The sequence below is a fragment of the Megascapheus bottae genome, chromosome 30 (genome assembly GCF_031878675.1).
Source record: "Megascapheus bottae isolate mThoBot1 chromosome 30, mThoBot2.hap1, whole genome shotgun sequence".
Classification (NCBI taxonomy): domain Eukaryota; kingdom Metazoa; phylum Chordata; class Mammalia; order Rodentia; family Geomyidae; genus Megascapheus; species Megascapheus bottae.
This window is the reverse complement of record NC_143538.1, coordinates 10,982,469-11,003,450: the sequence shown is the minus strand read 5'-3', so window position 1 is coordinate 11,003,450 and position 20,982 is coordinate 10,982,469. Positions and strand designations below refer to the sequence as shown.

General features: G+C 54.4%; 1 protein-coding gene across 2 annotated transcripts in view; it reads right to left on the bottom strand.

The window, feature by feature from the left end:
• Rgma (repulsive guidance molecule BMP co-receptor a) overlaps positions 1-19,623 on the bottom strand; it is a 30,713-nt gene extending 11,090 nt beyond the window's left edge. Inside the window, exons 1-2 of one of the 2 annotated variants that reach the window (XM_090321753.1) lie at positions 18,872-19,623; positions 983-1,098 (exon numbers count right to left, since the gene is read on the bottom strand). In XM_090321753.1, the coding sequence (XP_090177879.1) occupies positions 983-1,098; positions 18,872-19,113 (358 nt within the window). In that variant the 5' untranslated portion in view covers positions 19,114-19,623. Of the gene's footprint in view, positions 1-982; positions 1,099-9,332; positions 9,590-18,871 lie in introns of those variants that run through there. The other variant, XM_090321754.1, reaches the window with a different exon arrangement.
• Between the last annotated feature and the right edge of the window lie 1,359 nt (positions 19,624-20,982).

The window sequence follows — 20,982 nt, the reverse complement described above, 5'->3', positions numbered from 1 at the left end:
GAGAAGGAGGAGAAGAAGAGGAGGAGGAGAAAGGGAGGAGGAGGAGGAGGAGGAGAAAGAGAAGGGGAAGAAGAGAAAGGGAAAGAAGAGGGAGAAGGAGGAGGAGAAGAAGAAGAGGAGGAGGAGGAGAAAGAGAAGGAGAAGAGGGGGAGGAGGAGGAAGAAGGGGAGGAGGAGAAGGGGAGGAGCGGGGGAGGAGGGGGAGGGGGAGGAGGAGGAGGACGGGGAGGAGGAGGGGGAGGCGGCGGCGGCGGCGGCGGCGGCGGCGGCTCGGGAACCCGCGCCGGGGGAGGAGGAACAAACGCGGCTCTGTGCGCGGCCGCCCCTCCCCCTCGGAAAGCAGGCGCCCGGCCCGGCTCGGAGGAGCCCGCGAGCCACCCTCGGCCAGAGCCAGAGCGCCGCGGAAACACCGCGGCTCATTGGAAACAGATGGCGCCTCGGCCTTCCCTTCTCCCGCTCAGCCCCAACCCCGAGCTCCTCCCGCTGTCTGACACCGGGCGCCCGCGGGGGGCTGAGCGGGGACCCCGGGGGGCTGAGCGGGGACCCCGGGCCCCCGGATCCGGAGGCTGGGCGGGGACCCCGGGGGGCTGAGCGGGGACCCCGGGGGGCTGAGCGGGGACCCCGGGGGGCTGAGCGGGGACCCCAGACCCCGGGATCCGGAGGCTGGGCGGGGACCCCGGGGGGCTGAGCGGGGACCCCGGGGGGCTGAGCGGGGACCCCGGGGGGCTGAGCGGGGACCCCAGACCCCGGGATCCGGAGGCTGGGCGGGGACCCCGGGGGGCTGAGCGGGGACCCCGGGGGGCTGAGCGGGGACCCCGGGCCCCCGGATCCGGAGGCTGGACGGGGACCCCGGGGGGCTGAGCGGGGACCCCGGGCCCCGCGCGCCCCCCGTCGTGCGCCCTCCCCGGGCGCCCCAGGTCCCCGCCCCGGCGTCCACGAGGAAGAAGGGCGCGCGGGACGCGGGATCCCGGGTCGGGCCTCACCTGCGGGGAAGCTGCAGAGGAGCACGGCGAGCGTCGGCCAGAATCGCAGGGCGGAGCGTCCTGCCCCTCTCCCCATGCCCGTCCATCCAGCTCGGTCCGCTTCCACCAGCCTCTCCCTGGACGAGAGGTCGCGGGGGAAGAAGCAGAAAATCAGCTCTCGCCGCCCAGCCAGGCTCCGCCGCCGGCGGGAGCTGCGAGCCGCGAGGCTCCGTTCACCGGGGCCGCGGCCGCTGCTCCCGGGCCGCCCGCCCGCCCCGCCCCCGGCAGGCCCCGCCCCCGGCAGGCCCCGCCCCCGGCAGGCCCCGCCCCCATCTGACCCCGCCCCGCGAACGACCTGCACGGCCCGGGCCAGCCCCGCCCCCGCTGACCACGCCCGCCCGGCCGCACGGCCTGGGCCAGCCCCCCGCTGACCACGCCCCCCGCTGAGGCCCCGCCCCCTACCAGCCCCGCCCCTCGACTGGCCCCTCCCACCCGCCGAGGCCCCGCCCCCGGGAACTCGGGTTTCAGCCCGGCCCGCGGGACCCGGTCTCGCCGACCCCGAGGACCAGCGGGCACAGGGCGCGTCCGGGCTCCACGACCCTCCCACAGCAGCCCACACAGGGTCCACCCCAGTGTCCCCACGTCCTCCCAGGGGCAGGGGTCTCAGAGCACCCCTTCGTTCTCCCCAGAACTCCCAATCTGAGCGGAGGGGGCTGTAGTGGGCTAGACCAGACAGACAGACAGACAGACAGACAGACAGACAGGCAGACAGACAGGAGGGGGGGGCGAGAACGCCTGGGGCGGTCGCAGCCCCCCTTCCGGCCGGCCCGGGTGCCGGAGCCTCCTCTGCCCCCCTCCTCGCTCGGGCGTCCCGGGCCCGCGGGCCGCAGCCGCGGTCTCCTCCAGCCTCCCCGCTGTGTTCCGGGGACCCCCTCCCCGAGGCCGGGGGCGCGGCGCCTCTCCCGACGCGGGCCCCGAGGGTCCTCGTTTGCTCCGCAGGGCGGGATCTGCCGGGGGAGGGCGGTGAGGACCGAGACCCCGAGGTCAGAGCCCCTTCCCCCAGCTTCTGAATCAGGCTTTCCCCGGAGCCGCCGAGGGGAAGGGGTCGAAGACCAAGGCTACACCCTGAGCAACAAGTCAGGGGTCTCCACGTCAACCACCCACCGCTGTCTGTCCTGGTACATGGCTGTCGTCCCAGCTACCAGGGAGAGTCACACTCAAGGCCCAAACAGCGAACACCTATTGAAAAAAAATCACTAAACCTAGAAATGACTGGTGTGTGGGGGGGCTTGCCTCAAATATTCCCCGAGTTTGTCATACAGCCAATGGCTCTTCATTGTTGGGGTGACCCTGTTTCCCCCACAGATATGTAGATCTCAGGCTAGTGGGTTTGTCTGATCACGGTTCCTTTCTCCACAATGGGGTCCAAGAGGCACCATTTGCAAAAGCACGGCTGCAGAACAGGACACACATGTTTGTCTGGGGGGGGGGGTGCTCACCACCTCCACATTCTAGTATCCACCCTGGGCTGGACCCAACATTTTCTTGTGCAGAATCACACAGCACTGCAGCTCATTGAGGCCCTGTACCATCCAGGCACACTGGAGACAAGCAAACACAGCTGCCAGAGAGCCCAGAGGGTCTGGGCGGCCTTTCCTCCCCTGAAGTCCAGCAATTAACACCACTTGCTGGAATCTGCCTTTCAGGAGCTAGTTCTAAAAACTCTCTGATAAGGAGAGAGATGAGATGTGTTAGCATTCCCAGCAGTCCAGACGGTAATTAACCACCACCCCAGCCCTCCCTCTGCATCTCTAGGTCAGAGACCAAACAAGGCTGAGGATCTGGCTGAGACCAGACAGCCTGTGAAACATGGAAGCTAGGCGTGAGCTCCTACCCAGGCCTAATCAAATTTTGTTAGCAGTATGTTTCAGCTCAACACCTCCTTGTCCTTATCTGAAAGGGTCAGGCTGTATATGGCCAGTGCAAAGACTGCAACTGTGTCTAATCTGGAAGAAGTCCAAGACCATAGGAGGGAAGAGACCCAAGTCTTATAGAGTGGCAGCAAAAGTTTGGGGGAAATAATACAATGTTGTTGTCTTTTCCCCTCCCTCCCTTCATAAGAAATGTTAGTTTAGAATACCAGAAGAAAATCCAGCCCCCAAGACAGCAACTGTGGGGTTGGTTGTATTGACTTGGGAGATTCTGTATTGGCCAAGCCAACTGATTTAGTGCAGATGCAAGAAATTCCTCGGTGGGCTTTGAGAATGGGGCGTGGTGGTGCCAGCCAGTAATGCCAACACTCCACCCAGAGGCAGAGGCATCGCAAGCTCGAGGTCCAAGGAATGACCAACAAGTGCCAGTCGATGATCACCCAGACCCAGGGAAATTCACAAAAAAATGGGTACCAGAGGGCCCCCCCCCAGCCTCTGGGGTAGAGAAGAGGGGAGAGAGGTGTGCCAGGGAAAGTGAGTGATCAGAGCACTAGAAGGACTCCAGGGAGGAGGGGGGGGTGTGATCTGTACGGGGTGTGGCTGGCCTGAGGGTCAGCAGTGGGCGTGCGGGAGGGGAGGCAGGAGAGACTGGGGCAAGACGTCCCCCACCCGAGGCCTGAAGCTGGGAAGGTTTCTCCTTTGGGGCACCTCTGTGGGGAGGGGAGTTTACGCATGCCTCAGCCCCCCCCCCCAACAGCTGATTTGGAAACTCTGCAGGAATAACCTGGGCACTTGCACCCCTCCCCCCTCTCCCTCCCTCCCCCCCCTCTTGTTACCAGTACTGGGCCTTGCCTTCTTTTCGCTTTTTCTGCTCTGAGTTGGTGCTTTACCACCTGGGCCACATTTCCACTTGTGGCTTTCGATGGTTCGTTGGACATCAGAAGCTCTTGGGTTTGTCTTCTCAGGATGGTTCTCAGATCTCAGCCTCCTTAGGAGCTGGGATTACAGGTGTGGGCCACCAGTGCTGGCCTCAACTTGGTTTTGACTTCCATCTGTCTCTGGTGCTAATGGAGAGGAAGCTAATGGTTCAGTACTGGTGTTTGCCAGTAATTCAGATCTGGGGCCCACGAGGGTTACCCAGGAAGCTAGCGAGAGCTCTGCAGCTTGCATTCTCCATCTACCTTTTGTGACATTTTTGCTTTTATGGCTTCCCGAAGAGCTGATTTGCTTCACTATGCAACTCCGAGTGGGAATCAATCCTTTTTGACTGAATCCTTCAGATTCCTCTTTTGAACTTTAAGGGCGAGCTAGGGGCCCGAGAAATGCTGGATGAGAGGAACTGATTCTTGTTTAAGCGCTTCATAACCGTCCAGATTTTACAGACTGTGATCAGATGACCTTCTGGTTTCATCTTTCCACACCACAAACCTTGAAGGAAGAAGGCAGCCTCTGGTGAATGGCTCATCCTTCTAACAGCTCTGCCATATTTATTTATTTTATTTTTTCTACAGGGAAAGGAAATACAATCACCAGGTCTGGGGGAAAAGTTTGAGTGGAACCCTTGTTTTTGGCTTTCGATTTTTAATGTCTGTCCTTCCTTCCTTCCTTCCTTCCTTTCTTTCTTTCTTTCTTTCTTTCTTTCTCTGCCAGTCCTGGGCTTGAGCTCAGGGCATGAGCACTGTCTTTGGACTTTCTCAAGGTTAGAGCTCTACCACTTGAGCCTCAGCACCACTTGCAGCTTTTTTCTACGTATGTGGTACCAAGGAATCGAACCCCCGGTCTTCGTACATGCTAGGCAAGCATTCTACCACTAGGCCAAACTCCCGGCCCTTTTAATGTCATTTCTGATACTGTTTTAGCATTTTCTAAACCTTTGGACTTATGAGGCCCTTTGGTAAACTAACATGTTGTAAAGAAATCTCCCCATCTCCCCCCTTTGGCCCCCACCCACTGAGATCTCATTTTGCGGCTTTGGACAGAAGAAACACAGTTCATTTTCTTGCAACTTAGATTATGTTATCACAAATGCATTCAGGGAGGTTTGTGCCTGTGAAACAGGCTAATTGCCATTTGTTTGTATCTCAGCAGTGCCTTTAAATTCATCTACCCACACAGGTCTGGAAGCTCAAAATTTTCTCCCTTTTGGAGAATCTATGTAAATTTAAACTGAGTCTGGGTGCCTGGGAAATATATGGCTATCCTGCTGTGTAGAGTTCTTCATCCAGAAGGCCACCTGTTTATGTTGTTTTATTTCCTTTCTCTAAGGGTATTTCTGATCCTTGGCAATTATCCCTTGCATTCTAAGGTGACTTACTTTTTGTGCTGGTACTGGGGCTTGAACTTAGAGCCTGGGCACTGTCCCTTGGATTTATCACTCAAGGACTCAAGGCTGGTACCCCACTACTTGAGCCACATTTCCATTTCTGTTTTTTTTTTTTTTCCTCTTCTTTTGGTGGTTAGATGGAGTTACGAGTCTCATGGACTTACCTGCCCAGACTGGTTTTGAACTCCGATCCTGGGGTCTTAGCCTCCTGAATAGCTAGGATTACAGGTACGAGCCATTGGCGCCTGGCTTGGCATGTCTTGGGGATGGAACTTTGCCAGAAGGAATTTTTAAAATCTATAAAACAGAATCCATCCCTGGATTTCTTCTGTCTCCTGGCTTGTTTCTACTTCTGTAAAACAGTCTTGTTTTATGTTTTCTTTTCTGGAAAGTGTTGGATTTCATCCAGCAACAGAGACTTTGAGGTATGCTCAACAATAGGACTTTGGGGGGACATAGTTCACCCAAGTGGCTGTGGAGGAGGCGGGGCTCATGCGGGTAAGGCTACAGGTGTGCACAGAGTCATGTATACAGGCCATATTCTGGCCATGAAGTCATCTTTACAATCATCCTTTATGACAGTCATCTTTCTTCATCCCTGGAGGTGGTCCCAGGAGACATGGCTGTATAACTTGGTTTCCCTGACAACCAACTGAGAGGGTTTACTTTGTATCTGAAGCATCTCTGTCTTACTATCATTTGCTCTGTGTTTAGGGAAGACACAGAGCTGAGCCTGTTTAGGGAACCTGGGTTCCATTCTTGGGATTTGACAATCTTTTTTTTTTTTTTTTTTTTTTGCACTAGAGGCAATAGGCCATGCCAGTTAAGATCCTGAACTCTGGTGATTTCATCTGTAAAATGGGGTGGGGGTGGGGGAGGTGTACCTGCAGTGCTGCAGAAGGTCCAGTGAGGATGAAGTTAGTTTACACAAACAGAACCCACTTAGAACAGATGCCTGGCCCACAGTGAGGGTTGGAACATATACATTAATTTTGTGTATGTTCGTGCTACAGGGATTCAAACTCAGGACTTGAGCTTGCTAAGAAGGTTCTTTACTGTTTGAGCCATGCTTCAGCTCTTGTTGCTTTCATTATTTTTCCAAATAGGAGCTCAAATCTATGTCTTTACTGGCTTGGAGCAGGATCCTTCCATTTTCAACCTCTCACGCAGCTGGGCTGGCAGAAGTGTGGCACCCGCTCAGCTTGCATGGGTTGAGGTGGGGGATGTCTCATGACCTTCTCCCCTCAGTCTGGAATCCTGATCCTCCTAATCTCTGCCTCCCAGGTAGTTAAGACTGCAGACATGTGCTGGTGAGCTGGATCCGACATTAGTCTCTTGGCATGCCTGCACTGAGGCTTGAATTTGGAGCTCCGAGCTCTTGCTCCCCTTTCTTTTGTTATCATTACGTAGCTCTGATCGGCTTTCTTGCTTATATCTGATGCTCTACCATGACAGCTCTGCCTGTAGCATGGCTTTTTGTTGGCCAGCCGGAGATAGAATCCCACAGACTTCTCTGCCCGGGTAACTTTGAACCGCCATCCTTCAGGGCTTACAGTCTCCTGGGTAGTTAGGATTACAGGCATAAAACACCGGTGTCAGCTTCAGCATTGGTTCCTTTAGCACAGTTTCAGTCAGAGCCTTTGCACGGTGGGAAACTGGCGAACTCCGCAGGATTCTAGAACTCTTTCTTCAAGGAGGGGGCCTAGATAACCTGACTCGTGGGCCCTGGGTTCTAAGTTGCCTATGCTCAAAGCTTGAACAGCAATCATACCAGACACTCTGCATGTCCTGTACAGTTATCCCAAATTTGCCACATGTACGACCATCAGCAGGCGGCGAGTGAGACTCGGTATGGCTAAGTGGCTGGTCCAAGGTCACATGAGAGATGCAGCAGGGCGGGGGCATAAGTCCAGGCTTTAGGATGCCAAGGGGAGTGTTTTCCTCCCCACCACAGCTGCTTCTCATCTTCACTCAGAGTTTATCTTTTTCTGTCTGTCCAGTAATACATCCCATATGTAAGAGGGATGAGAAATGGGCATACAGTCACAGAAATCCTATTTTCCAGACATGAACGACAACAGAATAAACAACAGAAAAGGGTTTTAAGAAAAAAGATATTTCTCCAAACGATTTCTCTCTTGGAACAAGGTGTCTCTGAGTCTGCTAAGAAACGCAGGAAGTTGAAATAGTTTTAGATAGTAAATAGGTGCGTGTATGTGTGTGTGTGTGTGTGTGTGTGTGTGTGTGTGTGTGTGTGTGTACTTGTGTGTGAGGGTATAATTCTAGCTACTCAGGAGGCTGTGATCTGAAGATCAAGGTTTGAAGCCAGCCCAAGCCAGGAAATCTATAAGATTCTTTTTTCCAATTAGCCAGCAAAAAAAACCCCCCCAAAAACCCACAAACAACAACAGTGAAAAATCTAAGGACAGTGCCCGGGCCCCGAGTTCAAACCTCTATATCACTACACACACACACACACACACTCACACACACTCTCTCTCACACACACACACTCACACTCACTCACACACACACACTCACACACGCACACTCACACTCTCTCACACACACACTCACACACACTCTCACACACACTCACACTCACACACTCTCACACACACTCACACACACACACTCACACACACACTCACACACTCTCTCTCACACACACTCACACACACACTCACACACACACTCTCTCACACACACACACACACACACACACACACACACACACACACACACACACACACACACACCAGGACCTGTTGATTGGTAGAACTAGATCCCAGACAGGTGACAAATTCTCGCCTTGCTTGCCTAGTGAAGTTTGTTGAATAACTACACAATAAACACACTGTTTGAATAACAAGAGCCGTTCTCCCAAGCAGCCCCAGTAGGGCCTCTTAATGAAAAGTTTAGGAGACGGCGGCCACTCCATTTCAGGAGTCCACAGACGGCCGTTAGCCCGCTGCTCTCCCGATAATCCGCGTTTGTTTTGCTTGGTTCCAGCCTTTCTCTGGGTGGCTGACTTCTCAGGGGGTGGGGGGCTCACACCTCCTTCTGCGTCTACAGTGCACGCTGGGAGGTGCAGCCACCCCTGCCGTGGGAAGGTGGGGTGGTGACGGGACACCCGGGCCCGCGCGCCCCTCCTCCGCTCTGGCCCCAGTTTCTCTGGAGATGGGTACCTTTGTGGAATGAAGATGCTACGCTATGCTGAGACCCTTCGGGCCACATCCGCTTATTGGAAGAGAAAACAACAAATACCCGCGAGTCTGAGACACGGCGTGGGGGGGTGGCGTGGCCGGCCATCGACCCCCATCGCGCGTGTCTGCGGGGGAAGCAGCCCCTGCCTGTCACCTAGGCGGTGCCCCCTCCCCGGGACAGGCACCCGGTGGACCGCAGCCCTGGCTCGGCGGCCGTGCGCCACGGAGCTGCGCGTGCCAAGAGGACGGCAACGCCAGCGCCCCTGGGGCGGCGGCGGGGCGACACCGAGGCCTGCGCGGGCCACCGGGCTCCGTCCGCCGGAGGCTCGCGGACCTCGGAGACAAAGCCACCCGCGGGGGCAGCGGCGGCCCCGCGGGTCCCAGGTGAGCCCGAGAGCGGCTGGGCCACCGAGACGAGGTTCCCCGGGCGGGGCAGGCCGAGTCGCGTCCCTCCGCCCCCGGGGAGCCCCTCGGGGTGGCCCCGGGGCCTCGGGACGCGCGGCCCCTCCGCCAGAGGGCGCGCCGCGAGGCGCTTCGCCGTGCGCCCGGCCCGGGCCCCGGCCCCCTCCTCCTCCTCCTCCCCGCTGTGTCCCCACCCCCGCCCCGGGACCGCCGTGCCAGCGCCGTCCCCTCCCCGGGCCGGCGACCCTCGGAGGAGCCGATGCCGCCTGGGCCGGACCCGAGCGCGCGCGGCGCCCCGTCCCCCGCCCCCGTCCCCCCATCCCGGGGAGAAGCCGCGCCCCGCGCCCGGTCCACCCGGAGAGCATCCGCGCTGCCCGCGGGGCGCGAGGAGAAGAAACACGCAAACCCACGGAAACTTTCCTCCTGCCTACGGCGGAGGCGACGCAGGCGACGCCGCGCTCCGAATCCCGGCACGACGAGGCTCCGGCTGGGGCGGGGGTCGCGCTTACCTTGGCGGCCGCATGAGCCCCCTGCAGCCCGGCTGCGCGCGATCGCGGGGTCCCGCGGCCCCGGGGCGAGGTTCCGGAGGGTCGGCGGCCGCTCGTCCCCGCGGGGGCGCCCGGGGCGGCTCAGGGGCGGCCCGGGGCGCAGCGCCCGCTCCCGGGCTGCATGTCCGCCAGCGCCTGGAGAAGCCGTGCCCCGGAGCCACCAGCCGGCGGCCAGCGCGTCCCCGGCCCAGAGGCTCGGGCGGTGCAGCCGCGCCGCTGCCCGGGCGACTGCAGAACGGGGCGGCCCGGGCCAGCCCGCGCCTCGCCCGGCCCCGCGCGCCGCCTCCCGGGCTCCCCGGCTGGGCCGAGGGGCGGGGCTGGCGGCGGGGGGCGGGGCCGAGCCGGGGTCCGGCCCGGGGCGCCCCGCCCAGCGCGGGGGCCGGGGGTGGGGACCCCCTGCAGGGGTGCGCGGGGGGCGTTCTCCCCCGTGGGCGCACGGAGGTGGGGCGGGGGGCGGACACGCAGGTGAGGGCTCTGGAGAAGGTAGTGTTTGTACCTCCGCGAGACGCCCCTCGCTGGCCGAGGGCTGACGGCGCGCGGGGGACGCCGGGCAGGGGCCCCGCGGGGCTCACCGGGCACGGTGGCGGGAACGCGCCCTGGCCCGCTGGCCCGCAGCTCGGCGCCACAGCCCGGCTCTCCGGGGAGCCCGCCGCCCCCCGCACCCCCCGCGCCCCGCGTCCCCCGCGCCCCCCGCGGCCCCCGCGCCCCGCGCCCCGCCTCCCCCGCGCCCCCCGCGTCCCCCGCGCCCCGCGTCCGCATCGCCAGGGTTCCCCGAGCAGCGCCCCTCCTGCGGCCGGCGCCCCCACTCACGGCCTCGTGACCCCAGGGGAAACCTCCCGGGGGTTCTGGGAGCCCCCCGCGTGGGGGGACCCTAGCCGTGACATCCCGAGGAGCCGTGTCGCTGGAACCAGAGCGCCCGCCGGGGCATTTCAGACGGCGTGGTGACCCCGGTTTCCCCCTCCCGCCCCCCTCTCTCCCTCTCCCCCCTCTTCCCTCCCCTCCCCTCTCTTCTCTCCCCCTTTCCCCCTTCTCTTCCCTCCCTCCATCCCTCCCTTCTCTGACCTCTCTATAGCATAAGAATTTTTTTGGAATTAAACAAGTGGCCAAGTATGATCTCTATTAAAGACACAATTATTCGTTATGCCTGGGGGTCTTCAGGGGTGTGGTTTTTTTTTTTAAACTCAATATTCTGTGCATGGTTGGCTGAGTGCATCTGGATAATCTGGAAGTGAGATATAGATAGAGCCCCTGTGATTTAGCAGGACTGGATTTTGTGGATGGCTGGTTTCTGTAATTCGTCTTGACCTCGGATAAGGTGATGGGCTCCTGGGCCTCAGTTTCCCTGTCTAGAAATAGAAGAGTTGGACTGGAAACTGGGTCACCGGGTGGCTTCCAACCAATCACTTTCCTTTTTCATCTTTTATGTTCCAGACAGCATCTCCTCCTGAGGGAAGCTCCTGGCTGCATGGAACCTTCCAGTCTGCTGCCTTGATTTCCCACGGAGGAGCTCAACGGGTTGCGTTGCTGTACTGATTACAGCGACTGATTCCGCCAAGTGTCCCCTCTCTGTAGTGGTCAGGGGACAGGACCCACTCTGGGTCTCTGGATGACCTCTCTTCTGGCCTGTGCTTGACTTCAGGGTGTTGCACTCTTGCTCAATGCTAACGCTCTACCTCTTGAACCATGCCTCCATTTCTGGCTTTTTTTGCTGGTTCGTTGGAGATACATCTTTCTCAGATTTGTCCACCTGGGCTGGCTTTCAAATTATCATCCTCAGATCTCAGACTTCTGAGTTGCTAGGAGGACAGGTGTGAACGACCAGGGACTGGTTCTGAGAATATTTTTTCCTGGCAAAGTAAAAGGCTAGCATAATGCATGCTTCTGCCTCTAATTCACCTGTGTCTGTAGGATTCCCCATCACGGTAGACAGTGCTTTAGATGACAGACTGTGTGGGGGCTGGGTTCTCAGAGCCCCAAGCTCCTTTCGGGGACCCCCAGCTCGATGCTGGGACAGCCCTGCTCTCAGCTGTAGGAGGAGCCAGGTCTTTCTTGCATCGCCTTAACAAGGGTGCCAGGGTTGGCAGGACAGGGGACAACAGGTGGGAGGTAGGGCCTTGGCCATGGTGGAGAGGCTTTGTGACCCAGAAGCCTGGGAAAATTCTCAAAGGAGAGCCAAGGAGGAAAAGCAAAGGTTACATCTCTTCAAATACTGGTTCTCTCTTTCCTCTCCACTTGTGGGCTTCTTTAGATCAAGTTTGGAATTGTGAGGCCCCGGGGGTTGGGGGAGAATGTCCAGAGGCCTGTTCACCCAGCGGAAGTTAATTTGCTTGTTTTGAAATTATCATGGTCTGTATGTGGGTTTTTTTTTTTAATTTTAGCAAACACAAAAATAAAAAAAAAAGATAAATAGAAGTGAAAAAGTAGCTCTTCTATTTCTCGTGTGTGTGTGTGTGGTGTGTGTGTGTGTAGCAGAGAATGAAGCCTGGGGAGCTTTTTAGAGAACTGAAAAATAAATGCAATCAATTAAATGGATGCAGAGAGCCTGCAGGCTGAGTGAGCGAGTGTCACTGGGTGGTCCTCAGCAGAATGGCTGCAGGAGCATAACCGAGGGATGAGGAGCTGGGGGGGGGGGTATATGGAGGGAAAAGAGCCCATCTCCTCTCTTTTCCTGGGAGAACAATCCCCTAGCGTGCAGCCGGGAGGGAGCTTGGATTTGACGCATGGCCTCTGTCACAGGTGACTGCCATTCAGGTAATAGAACAGGCCAGGCTGGCTTTCCCCAAGGTCTTAACCTCCCTTTCGCCTCAGAGTAACCTCAGGGTCTTCCAATATAGACTTAAGTAACAACCTTAGGAAATGTCAGAGGCAAGGTGGGATAAATTCCCATTCACCCCATCTTTGGGCTGAACTCCCTCCCACTCTACCGTAGTTAGTCTGAGGGGATCCCAGCCCTAGATCTGCATGAAGATACCCCAGGTCTGTGGGGATGGGATCTCTCTGTGGTTGTGCTAGAGAGGTTTTCAAGGGATGCTAATGGAGGCCAGGGTGGGGCGGCTTTTGAGGAGTCAGTGTTTGAGGGTCAAAAGGTGTTGGGAAATGGAATTAAAATCATCTTAAAGTTTAGCTGGGCATGGGTGGATCATATCTATAATCCTAGGTACTACTAGAAAAGGGAGGATCAAAGTTCCAGGCCAGCCTAGCAGAACAAAACCCAGGCGATCCCCCTCTCAGACAGTTCAGTGAGGTGCACCTGTCATTCTAAGCTACCTAGGAGGCTGAGATTGAGATGAATACAGTTCTAGGCCATCCATCAAGGCAGAAAATGACAAGAGACACCATTTCAACCGAGGGAAGCTGGGGGCAGGTGGCACACACCTGAAATCCTGGCTGAACTGGGAAGCTGATATTTAGCTTCGGATGCTCATACTAATCAGACCTTATCTCCAAAAATAAAATAGGGGAGGGGGATGGTTCTGTGGTAGAGGCCTATCTAACTTGCCAGAGGCCCTGAGTTTAAATACCAGTATGTGAAAAAAGAAAAATCAGTCACTCAATCAGCCTGGCCTACCAGGAAGGGGCCAAGACTGAAAAAGTTTGAACTCCAGGTCTCCGAGTAGTTGTACAGCTCCGGATATAAACTTGAATCTCTGGCTTTCTGTGGGAGTGTGGGCTGGGGAGAGCCCTTCTCCAGTTCAAAGAGAAGGCTCTCAGCCACCTGTCACAGAAGGAGGAATGAATCAGTTAGGGATGCCTGAAGCTCAGGGCAGGAAGGTTGGAAGTTCTCCCAAATAGAACAGGCCGGTGGCCTTCTGCCAGGTAACACCCAGGGGACGGAAAGCCGGAAAGCCAGCTCTGCTGAGCTGCCAAGATTCCTGGTCTCCTAGAAGACAGACTGGCAGCCGGAAGTCATGGCCGCTTCTAACGGCTTAAACATTTAGCATGCTTTCACATTAGTTTTAGTGCTTGAGGAGTATCTCATTGAGAAAGATCCAATGTGATTGTGCGGGGGGTGGGGTGGGGGAGGGGAAAAACCTAAATATTTACCAAAAAAAAAAGGAAAAAAAATCTTAAAATGCATTTGTAAAATCATAAATTCAATCCATAGATGGCTGAAAATGAACCTCAGGGTGGAGATGTGTGTCCCAGGTGGAGGAAGTGTAAGTGATGCCTTCCTTGGTCCAGGGCTTTGTGGCCTGCAGGTAGGGACCAATCACCTGCAGGTTTGCCAGGCCAGGCCCCACCCTCTACTTTTAGAAATTCCTGAGCTTCAAAATTCACATCTTCAGCCCAGATGCAAAGCCCCAAAGTTGACATTCTTAAAGACCAATTCTTTTCTGAGTTAAAAATCCAGAATCGTCAACTGTTCCTTAAGGGTGTGTGGGGGGGGGGGGGGACGGGTCTCTCTTCCTAATGCAATGATAATGCATTCAGTCTAGATTGTTTTTTTTTTTTTTTTAAATCTGAGTGTGAACCAACAGACGGACTGTGCACGCGTTCTGTTTCTCCCAGCAATATCGGCACAAGACCCTGGAGAAGCGGGCACTCACCCATTTCCTCCAGGAGTCTGCGAGGCCGTGTTGAGGTGGACAGGCCCATCATGTGGGGAGGAGGCAGGACGAGATCTGTAAACGTCCTGAGACCAGGATGGAGATCTGGCTGCCTTCCTGTTCTTTTTGCCCCCACTGGTCCTCACTCACGTCTGCCTTCCAACACCTCACCATGTCCGGGTGTCTTCATTAAACAGGGGTGCAGAGAGACTTGGTCCTCAGCCTGGAAACCATACAGGAACAGTTCTGGGAGGTGGGAGCAGACCAGAGGAAGAGGTGGAGAAGGTTTCTTGTCCTATCCTTTATCAAACCACCACCTTGGAGGGTGAGAACAACGGTGCCTGGGGAAGCCAGACCCACACGGGTTTCTGAGACCGTCAGTAAGGCACCGCCCAGTCCTCACAGCTGGCTGACCCTGGAGGGGAAGTACGGGAGGACTGTGGTTTAAGGCCAGCCTAAGTGAAGAGTTAGCAAGATTCTCATCTTAACCAACAAGCCAAGCATGTGGATCCACGCCTACAAGTCCAGTTATGGTGGAGGTGGGAGGTCAAAAATACCAAGTCCCACTTTAAAAACAAAGCAACCCACTAAAGCACGAAGAGATGGCTCGGATGGCAGAACAGGTGAATTCAAACCCCAGAGCCCATTACCCTCTCGCACAGAAGGAAGTTAAGACCCCCCCTCCCCAGGATATCAGAGTTCTGCCATCTTACCAAGCCCCCATCTGCTGTGAACTAGGGTCCGAGCTGTATTTTGCCAGCAAGACCCTGCTTTTCTCGAGTCCAATATTGTCCTTGAATCAAGACAGGGCTTAAATACCGGTAAATAATGGATCATTTTCTCGGGGTGTGTTCAGCCTGGCTCTCGTTAATTTACAGGTGGCATCAATAATGGATGAACACTGTCTTGGTCACTCACACCTCGTTGCATGCTCAGAAGGGGCAGCCCTGTCTTTGCTCTTCAAAAATAAAATAAAATAAAATCAATGCTGAGATGTTAAAACTGCCAGTATTGAGCTGTCTCTCTGTCTCTCTTTCCGCTTCCTCTTAGAACAGAAACAAGGGAGCAGCCCAGTCTATATCAGAGCTTTTAATTGTGCTCAATGGCTGACAGGGGCCGAATCCCCACAGAGCACTTAAATAGACCCATAATACCACATGGAGACAAAAGAGCAGTGAGGGAGAGAAATAAGAAAAGAGAAAATAGACTAGAGCTTTCATTTAGTCAGATTGCCAAAGAAAGAGAGAACTGGAATCATCTCTTCTGCCCCAGGAGGCAAAGGGGCAGAAGCTGAGGGGCTTGGAATGGTTGGAGACCTTGTTAGGGGGAAAGAGAAAAAGAGAGAAAAGAGAACGGAAGCGGAGAGATGGGCCCTGTTTACGACATGCTTGCCAAAGGGCCACAAGACTTGAGCAGAAATTCGAGAAGGTGAGCCAAGCAATGGGTGAGTTTCCCTTGTACTGAATGTTCCTGAATCTTACACGAGTACTCCACTTGCACAAATGATTCATCTAGACAGAGCAGGACGCAGATCCATTCATTCATGGGTGTCGAATTGGGAGTGGATAGAGAGAGAGGTTAATTATGGTAAGTAGAATGCAGTCAGAAATGCCTAGGTTTGGCAAGAATTGTTTTCCTGGGTGGCTGAAGCTTTTATATTAACTTCTCTAAAGAGGATTTTGGTTCTAAGCCAGCGTGGACAGAAAAGTCTGTGAGATTCCATCATAGAAGTCTGTGAAATTCTGTCAGTCTCACACCAGCACAACTTACATGTCTGGAGATATGGCCTTGAGGACTTCACCAAGTTCCCTTCATTCAGAATTACCAGTTTAATCTAATCCCCCTTGAGTTTGCAAAGACATATGCTTAGAAAAATCAGAGGATGACTTAAAAAAAAGAACAAAATTGCACAAAGTCTTAAAAAAATAGAGTATCAACTGACAGAAGGTTTAAATGGCAACCAAACTTGGCCCACCACCCTGTTTTTGCCAATAAAACTTTATTGGAACACAGCCATGCTCATCTGTTGACATATTGCCTAGAGCTGTTTTTGTGTCATGCAGCTGAGAAATTGAGAAACTGCAACAGAGAGCATTTGGCCCAGAAAGACTGAAATATTTATCATCTGGCTCTTTAGAGAGAAGTTTGCTAAACTTGGTTGACTGAGGTTTCAAACTGAGGTGGATGGAGGGGGTACATTGCATGCTAGAAACTTCTGGGGTGTGGAATTCTCTAGGCCTTACTTTTTACATAAACTAGAGCAGTTAGGGTGCCTGTGGGAAACTGTTCAGCTTATTTAGGCAGAGGAGACCTTGTCAGAAGGAAATTGGGGGGTCATTCTGTAAATTGTGGGGTTTGCGGAGGAGAAACTCATGTCTTCTAGTTTGTACTCTGCTTCCTAGCTGAGCTGGAGCCCCAGAGAGTATGCAACAGAAAAACTATCAGGATAAAAAAGTTATTTAAGTGTTAACAGAGTTGTACAGCAGGCAAAATGTAGAGCTGCAAGTTGAATTTTATTTGATGTGAACAGGTTCATTTCGTTCCTAATAGATTTTTGCCTTGCACTTACTTTCTGATTTTCACTTCAAAAGATATTACATTTCGTGTGTGTGTGTGTGTGTGTGTGTGTGTGTGTGTGTGTGTGAATGAGTAGGGGGAGTGTTTGGTGAATGCATTTGAAAGGGAGAAGGGTTGATGGAAACTCAAGTGGTTTTGCATGAGTAATAATAATAATTATTACGATAGTTTCCTGCCTAAGCCTTCTCAGTGGGTAATATTTGCAAATTAAACACACTATAAAATATTCAGCCCCCCTGCCACAGTCTTAGGTGATTTGCATAATCTCCCTGCCTGGGCTCTGGGGTGAGCTATTCTCTAATTAATTATTAAATTCCCATCTGCACGGCGTGAAGAAGTTAATGAAATTCCAGCAGGCCTGAGAAGAGCTGACAGCCTCCTTCCTCGGAGAAGGCTCCTGACTTTTTCAGGTCTGGGTTCCCCCCCAGGCTTTTCCCCTCAAAACACACATGTGCATGCACACACACACACACACACACACACACACACACACACACACACACACATCAACACTGAGGAATCACCAAAGGCTTTATGAAGACATTTGCAAGCCTGGACTCAGATGTTTTTGGATACTTCATGACAGGCTAACTGCAGCTCTGGGGAGACCAGGCCCAGAATCCCCCAAGGAAGGATTGGGTGTGGAGATGAAGGGTGGAAGGCTGGAACTCAGAAGGACCAGCTTTTCCCCTAGGAAGCAGCTTCCTGCGAGGTGGCCCTGCGGGCTGCACACGGGGCTTCTGTTTACAGTCCTGTGCAGGGCCGATGCTGTAATGATAAAACAGCGTCTACCCAGCCACACCAAGAATGTTCCTGTAAGGGATGCTGGGTGAGATCTCTGGCCCCCCCGGCCTGTCCAGCTTTCCTCTGCCCACAGATGGCCTGCAGGCTGCCTCCCTCTCTCTCCACTTCTGCTGCTGCTGAGTGCAGGAGTCAAGACACAAGTCAACACTGGGATTTAGCCCTTTCCTTCTGGAATGATCTCTATGTCTTGATGACTGGAGGAAATAAATGCAAGCCGACGGTTCCATCGGGGCATTTCTGGGAAGCTGAAGAAGTTTTTCTAAAACTGGAAGTCTATTTGCATCGAGAGAAGAATTTCAGGGCTGGGCTCAGCACCACCCTCCCTTGTCTCCCCCCAGCCTTCCTCTCCCTGCCCCCCCCCCCGACTCCCAAATGGTGCTCGTTCCCTACCCAGTGCCCATCATGGGACTGCAGCCACGTGTTTGCACACTGGTCCCAGGATGGAACTATTCAAGGAAAGCTTGGCTCTGCTCTGGGAAATGTCTCCTTGACAAGGAATGCTGGGAGTTTCTCCTTTCCGTGGTTTTCTGACCACTAGGCTTGGGCCTGGCTGGTCCAAGGGCATGGCTGATGTTGAGCTGGGCAGTGAGGCCTTGAAGGCCAGGGGGGAGCTGAGCAGGGGAGGCAGGGCTGGGGACAGTGGCTCTCAGGTGGGATAGAGCAGGGGAAGGAGACCCCGCACAGGACAGGCTGCGTGCACCTCTGCTCTGGGCCTTCTCTCAAGATGGAAAGTTATCTCGAGGGAGGGTCCAGGTTTGTGGTAGCCTTTATTTGGGCATTTCCCTTGAGGAATAAAACTGAGTACAGAGCCCTAGAAGGGAATCTTTTTGAAGTTATTCTTAACAGGCACCAGTGGCCCACATCCTAGCTACTCGGGAGGTCGAAATCAGAATATCATGGTTCAAAGCCAGCCCAGGCAGGAAACTCCATAAGACTCTTACCTTCAATTTACCACCACAAGTTAAAAGGGAAAGTGTGCTAGTCCCGAGTCTTGAACTCAGGACCTGGGCTTTGTCCCTGAGCCTTCCTGCTCAAGGCTCTGCCACTTTGAGCCACATCTCCACGTCTAGCATTTTTGGGAAGTTCATGGGAGATCACAGTCTCATAGATTTTCCTGCCTGAGATGGCTTTGAACCATGATTCTTAAATATCTTAGCCTCCTGAGCCGTTAGGCTTGCAGGAATGAGCCACTAGAGCAGGAGAGAGTTTCCCTGTTCCTCTGTTTTTGGGCTGTATTTCTCAGTCTCCATTCTGATCTCTCCTTAGGCAGCAGGCTTTCTTACCTTTTTAGGAGAATTAGCAATCCTGTTATGCAGTTATGGCAAGACTCGGTTGTCACAAGACCCCCCCCCCCCCTCAGCCCCACCACGTGGGCCTGGCTCTCTATCAAGGTTTCCTTCAGGAGACAGTGGGTTTTCCTGATGCTCATTCACCAGGATGAAAATGGCTACCTCAAACAACAACAAACAAATCTTATTTATTTTTGCTAAATTGCACTTTGAAAACGAAGGCTTCTCAAGTTCCAATTCATTAGTTTGCCTCGAATACAGACTACAGGGGAGAGAAACTTACTTGTCCTGATGATCCAGCTGTAACAAGTGCCTTCTTCTCGTTGTTAAGTAACTTGAGGACGCTGGGGATTCTGTGTTCGCGTTGCCACTCCAGGCAGTGGGCACGGGAGTCTGGCCACGGGGGTTGAACTCAAGGCCTGGGTGCTGTCCCTGAGCCGGGCCTGGATGTCCCACCTCAGGCTCCCTGGGCTCTCGTGATGTTCTGCCTGCCTCTTCTTGCATCATACCTTCAGGCAACGCCATTTCTTCTTTTCTGGATATTCTCAGGGGTTCTCCTCACTTCTCTTGGCTCATCATTCCCATCCAGACATTCGTTGGTGATCCATGGGCTTCTGGATCTTTCTGCCTCCAGGATCTGCTCTTGTGCGTTGCCAGGCCTCTGCCATGGAAGCCACCTGCCACCTAGAGACTCCCCGCAGGTGCGTTTCTCCTCTGGGGCTGCTAGCACACTGAAGCCCAGTTCTGCCTGGTGGCTGGCCCTTGTGCTTGGTGAGAGGCTTCAGGTGTGCCCATCCTGCTAGACTTTCCTTCCCTGTCCTCCACTCCTGGACACCTAGGTCCTGGAGCCTTTCTTGCTGGGTAGCTTCACCAGACTGTCTTCACAGATTTCCCTGTCAGGCAAAGGTGAGATGAATTCCAGATAAAGCCAGGGGGCTGACACTCCGCCCGGAAGGCTCCCTGAGGCTGTTCTATGGGCTTGTACTGGTTCCTCCTTCATCTCTGGGCCAACTTCTGAAGGGTGATGGATTGCAGCAGCCCCAGAGCTGAGCTGCTTCGAGACTGAACTTGTGTGCTGAGTTTAATGAGCAAGCTCTTCAGAGCCAGCTGGAGACAAAGCCCTTCAGATCTGGAAGGCATATGGAGGAAGGTTTGACTTCTCTGGGCAACTGTAGGTGTAGTTTTTACCTATTGGGCCCCAGTGGACTGGGGTGGCTGGACCCAAATATTTTTATTTGATTTTATTTTGTTCTGCCTGCTTGTGAAATCAAGTGTGTATTTTTTTTTTTAAAGAGAAAAATTGGAACGCTTTGGAAAGGACAAATCTCATTACTCAGCGCCCGTTCAGAGCAGGCACTCAATAAACCTTTGTTGAATGTTTCTCATTCGTACAAGGATCGGTTGAACGTGCTTATGAAGAGATTGGATAAAGATGTCAGCCCGACTGGCCATAAAACGCTGTCTTTATGACTCCATAAAAAAGGAACGTGGACAAAAACTGGAATGTCATCTGTGAGCACAATAAATATTACCCTGACGTTCCTGCGCCTGTTCAAAAGCCATGGTCATAAAGTCAGGCACTGGTGAGTCATGCCCTTAATGCCAGTTCCTCCTGAGGATGAGATCTGAGGAGCACCGTTCCATGCCAGCCCGGAGAATCAAAGCCCAGGAGACTCTTATCTCTAACTTACCGCCACAGAGTCAGTCATAGAAGTGTGGATTAAGTGGTAGAACAAAACCGGTCAGGGAAAGTGCCCAAGCCCCCAGTTCAAACTCCAGGAATGGCACCAAAACAACACAAAACTGTGGACAGTCTGGTCTAGATGGTAGGTTGATAGATGTACGGGAACAGATCGGTTCCCACTGGGAGGGGCCGGGGGGCGGGGAGGGAGGGGAATGGCAAAGTGCAACCCAGTGGGCAAGGAATGGTTCAGAAAATCCAAGAAGGTTCTGGAAGAATGATGCAGTGGCTCCTCCAGTGTTTCGGGACACCGTGGCAGGAGCTGGGGGGCCGTGGGAATCTGCCCCCTCTGCTAACTAACCATGGCTTTATAAGGCAGTTAGCTTGTCTGAGCACTTGCTGATTGATTCTTCCTAACACGGTGTACGATTCTTCCCTTCCTTTAGGGAAGGGGGGATGGCCATCTGGGGGGGGCAGGAGGGGGGATCCTTGCTCACCAAACCCATCCCTTTTATGGTAGATGCGAAGCTCGTATTGCCGGCTGCTCTGCCCCTTTAGCTTCCCTCAAGTGTATCATTTTAAAGAACAGAGGGGAAGAAAGTTTCACCACCCCCTCCTGTGTGCTGTGTGGCCCAGAGCTGCCTTGCCTGGGGACGGCTGGGTCTCTGGAGAGAGACTGCCTTTGCGGTCACCTGTCCCTCACCCTAGGAATT